The sequence below is a fragment of the Fundulus heteroclitus genome, chromosome 11 (genome assembly GCF_011125445.2).
Source record: "Fundulus heteroclitus isolate FHET01 chromosome 11, MU-UCD_Fhet_4.1, whole genome shotgun sequence".
In the NCBI taxonomy this organism is placed as follows: Eukaryota; Metazoa; Chordata; class Actinopteri; order Cyprinodontiformes; family Fundulidae; genus Fundulus; species Fundulus heteroclitus.
In genome coordinates this window covers 33,857,219-33,861,360 of record NC_046371.1, presented here as the reverse complement: position 1 = coordinate 33,861,360, position 4,142 = coordinate 33,857,219, and the positions used below count along the sequence as shown (strand labels likewise).

At 41.9% G+C, this 4,142-nt stretch overlaps 1 protein-coding gene across 2 annotated transcripts; it reads left to right on the top strand.

Annotated features, from left to right (window-relative positions):
- Positions 1-424: 424 nt before the first annotated feature.
- Positions 425-2,146, top strand: ptrh2 (peptidyl-tRNA hydrolase 2). 2 transcript variants are annotated; one of them, XM_012865187.3, is made up of 2 exons: positions 425-557; positions 1,259-2,146. In XM_012865187.3, exons 1-2 carry the CDS (start codon positions 530-532, stop codon positions 1,786-1,788), a joined length of 558 nt encoding a protein of 185 aa, XP_012720641.2. In that variant the 5' UTR covers positions 425-529; the 3' UTR covers positions 1,789-2,146. The 2 variants fall into 2 exon arrangements, with proteins under 2 accessions (XP_012720641.2, XP_021173574.2); XM_021317899.2 differs by lacking the exon at positions 425-557 and adding an exon at positions 564-692.
- Positions 2,147-4,142: the final 1,996 nt, after the last annotated feature.

The following is a 4,142-nucleotide window of genomic DNA, read 5'->3' as shown; positions in this document are numbered from 1 at the left end:
GCAAAAGGAATGGGAGAAAGGAAATAAAGGACGTTGGTTTTATAAAATTCAAAAGAAAATTAGAAAAATGAGAAGAACAGAAAGAACAAGAAGAGAAGAAACAATTATTTTTCGATTGAGGTTTGGTCACACTGGATTAAATAGTACTCTGTTTATTTTAGGCAAACATAGGAATGGTAAATGTGAATATTGTGGGGTAGATGAAACAGTTGAACACGTGATGTTGTACTGTAATAAATATGAGGAGGAGAGACAGCAATTCATTCAAAATTTAAGTAAACTAAAAGTTAAATTAGATTTATTTGAATTATTTAAAAGTTATTCAGATAGTAACATTTACAGTATAGTATTTCGATATCTAAAAATAACACATTTGTATAATAGAATTTAATTCCTGAGTCATTTCGGTCCACACTCCATTCCAGTAGATGGCGGAAATGCATCTATCTGTTGTTTGCCAACCGCCAGAAAAAAAACATAAAGAAGAAGAAGAAGAAGAACCCTCTCACTCCGTGATGAAACTTCTTCCATGCTTTGCAAGCCCCAGAGAGTTGCAGGTATGAAGCGTTATCCATCTAAATAAGTCCTGCTGGGCTGACCGCACACGGTTGTTGCTTTAAATCTCTGTAATGCGCTCCGAGGTGAGAGAATGCTGCCGGGAAGCTACCTGAAGCAAGCTAACTAGCAGCCAGGTTGGCACACCACTTTCTGATTCTTCAGCCCGCGATCAGGGAACGCCCCAAGCCTTGAACAAGTTTGATTTTTTCGCAGATGATGAACTGAACCAAAGAAACCAGAAAGTCTACCTTCAACCAGTCGTGATGAACCGTTTCATTCACAGTACCACTATATGCGGTACCAGTCGTAGTTTAACAGGGTTTAGCTCGGCTATGTCGGTTTTTTGTATTACTATTATTTAAGAGACAGAGTCCCTTATCATTTGAACAGTAATTATATTTGAATGCGTTCTTGTGAAACAATAACTGACATGGTCATTAAGGCTCTGCTCGCTAGGATCAGGAGGAAATCCCTTGATCGGGGTTGATTGGGTCAGTTATGTCCCACCTGGATGCTCGTATTGCTTGCTCTGCTTGTCTTTGGAGTTAATTCGTGTAATTGCCTCCATGAAGTAAAAACTCAACCAAGAGTTGATTTGGGAGATTAAATTAAACCGCTTATTATTTCCAGTCTAAACCAGACCAAAGTGATGGGACTGACAGAAAGTGAGTGTGCTGTATACTTCTGTACATGTTTGCAGGTGTAACAGACGGTATGGATGTGTTATCCGGTCCCCTGGGCTTGGGGGTTGTCACCGGACTGGCCTGCGGACTCTTCCTTGGCTGGCACCTCCGGACACGCCTTGGCGCCACTTCCAAGACCCTGGTGAAAGCGGTGGGCAATGGCAGCGGGGAGGCCGTCGTGATGGGTGAAGGGGGGGAGTTCAAGATGGTTCTGGTGGTCCGGAATGACCTAAAGATGGGCAAAGGGAAGGTGGCAGCCCAGTGCTCCCACGCTGCAGTAAGCGCTTACAAACAGGTGCAACGCAGGAACCCCGAGCTGCTCAAACAGTGGGAGTACTGCGGCCAGCCCAAGGTGGTGGTGAAGGCCCCCGACGAGGACACCCTGATAGATCTGCTGGGCCGAGCCAGAGAGGCGGGACTCACTGTCAGCCTGATTCAAGATGCAGGGAGGACACAAATTGCGCCTGGCTCTCGCACCGTGCTGGGAATTGGTCCTGGTCCAGCCGATCTGGTTGACGGTGTCACTGGAGACTTGAAGCTCTACTGACATTTTGTTTCTTAAGAAACATCTGGACCTGTAGGACGGGATTTTGTATTATTAAACACATCGCAAGTAGGATTGACGCTGATCTGTGTTGAATTAATTTTTTTTACACCGCCTGTCTAAAGCAAAAAAGGATTTACTTTGTGTGGCAGTAATTACAAATTGGTAGGATGATTAGGATTTTATTTCCTTTTTTTCTGTTCAGAGTATCTGATCATTTAAACAGTTTTTCTTATTCTGAAAGAAGACGGTGAAATCAGTTATGTTTGGAAAGTACAAGCATTAAAACTAATTTCTGTATCAGCCTACAGCACGTGTAGATGTTTGTTAAATCACAAATAAAATAATAGAGTTCATAATATACAGTGCATCTCAATATTATCCATACCTACTGAACCTTTTCTCATTTGTCTTGCTACATCTACAAACTTTCATGTGTTTAACTGGGATTTTATCTGTGAAAAATTAGCAAACACGGTGGTAGCAGCATCATCCTGTGGGGTTGTTATTTTCTTCAGCAGGGTCATGCGGGACCAGCGAATAATCAGTTCATTTGAATCAACGTCCAGACCTAAAGTCAGGCGAGACTCCGCGGCAAGACTTCAAGACTGACATCAACAAATACTTTTCATCCAGACTGAGTGAAACTCTTTCACGCTTGTCTTTGCAAAATAGCTCAGGTTGTCTAGATGTGCAAAGCTCGTAGAGACATACAGGTACATCTCAAAAGTATTAAAATGTGGTTAAAAAAAAAAAAAAAAAAAGTCGCTACCATATTACAATATGGCTACCCTTACTGATGGGTGATAGATATGTTATCAATTCATTTGTTAACACGTTATAACTCATTCATAACTGTTTATTATGCATTAATTAAGGCCTAGCAGGAGCCAAAACTTACTGCTTAGTGCTCACAAGGTAGTAACTTAGTTTAAAACGTTTAATTCAAGCAACTCTATATGAAAATATATTGTTGAACAGATTAGGCTCACTAATTGGCATGACACCGGTCAGTTTTGTCTCTTGTGCGCCCTTAATAAATGTATAATAAACACTTATGAAGGAGTTATAGTGTTTACAGCTTAATAGCATGTCTATAAACTATTAGCCATCTATTAGGGGACCCTTACTATAGAGTGGTACTGTTATGACCTGGCTCAAAGGCCATAACAAAAGGGCAGACACACCATGCAAAGCAAGCTGCTCAACAAAACACCAGTTGCCCCGTCTGTAAAGAAGTGGCAGTTTAAATAAAGAGGTCTCTTTCAGAATTGGTGGAGCAATCAAGGTGAGTATCCAGTCGGGAGAAGGGGAGAACTTTAACAAGAAGTGGTGTGGGAGGAAATATAGGAAATTACCTAGGAGAGGGTCTGCATCAAGATCCTGTAGCGGAGCCAGCTGACAGGAACCAGCGACTGCACCTGAATTCAAATAAAGAGGGAAAAAAGAAAACAAACAAAGGCCACTGGCCGTAACTTATACCAAAAACCTTTTTTCACTCCTTTAATAAATTCTGTATAGATTAATTACACAGAGTGAAGTGTCTCAAGCCTTTATCACTTCTAATACTGATGGTTATGGCTTACAGATCATGAAAACCCCAAAGTTCATTGCTTCATAAAATAAGGATAATCTAAAAAGGAAAATACTGGAAACTCATGGTGCCACGCCCTAATTAGCTAATTAACTCGAAAGGCCTGCAAAGATTTCCTGAGGCTCTAAACGGTCTCAGTCTGGGTCAGCATGTGACACAATCAGAGGGAAGATTGCTAACTGGACAGATATCCAGAAGACATTGACACCCTACACTAGAAGGAGAACCCACTATGAGTAGTTGCTAAAGAAGCTGGTCACAGAGTGCTGTATCTTAGCATATTCAGAGAAAATAGAGCAGAAGGAAAAAGTAGGAAAAGGTGCACCACAGCCTTTTGAGGACTGTTAAGCAAAATCCATTAAAGGCAGAGTGGACTGAAGCTGGAGTCAGCACAGATGAATCCTACACAAGGGTTACAAGCATCTTACCTGCCAGTGAGAAAAGAAACCAGACTGTAACTCAGTGGTCCAACATTCTCTTTTCAGATGAAAATAAAAATTGCATTTCATTTGGAAATGAAGGTCCCAGAGTCTGAAGGAAGAGTCACAGAGGCACAGGATCCGCACTGCTTAAAGTCCACTGTCAAGCTCCTACAGCTAGAGATGATCTGGGGTGCCATGTCATCTGCTGGTTCTGGTCCACTGGATTCTCTGAAGTCCAGCCATCTAGCAGGAGCTTTCAGAGCACTGACAAGCTTTATGGAGATGCAGATTTCAGTTGTCAGCAGCACTTGGTACCGGCCGATATTGCCAAAGGTAACAAA

What these genes read in the sequence shown, in the direction of transcription:
- ptrh2 (XM_012865187.3), top strand. Translation starts at nt 530, where the DNA reads ATGCTTTGCAAGCCCCAGAGAGTTGCAG. An exon ending in CAAGCCCCAGAGAGTTGCAG is followed by an intron (nt 558 to 1,258) that starts GTATGAAGCGTT and finishes ACATGTTTGCAG; the next exon opens with GTGTAACAGACGGTATGGAT.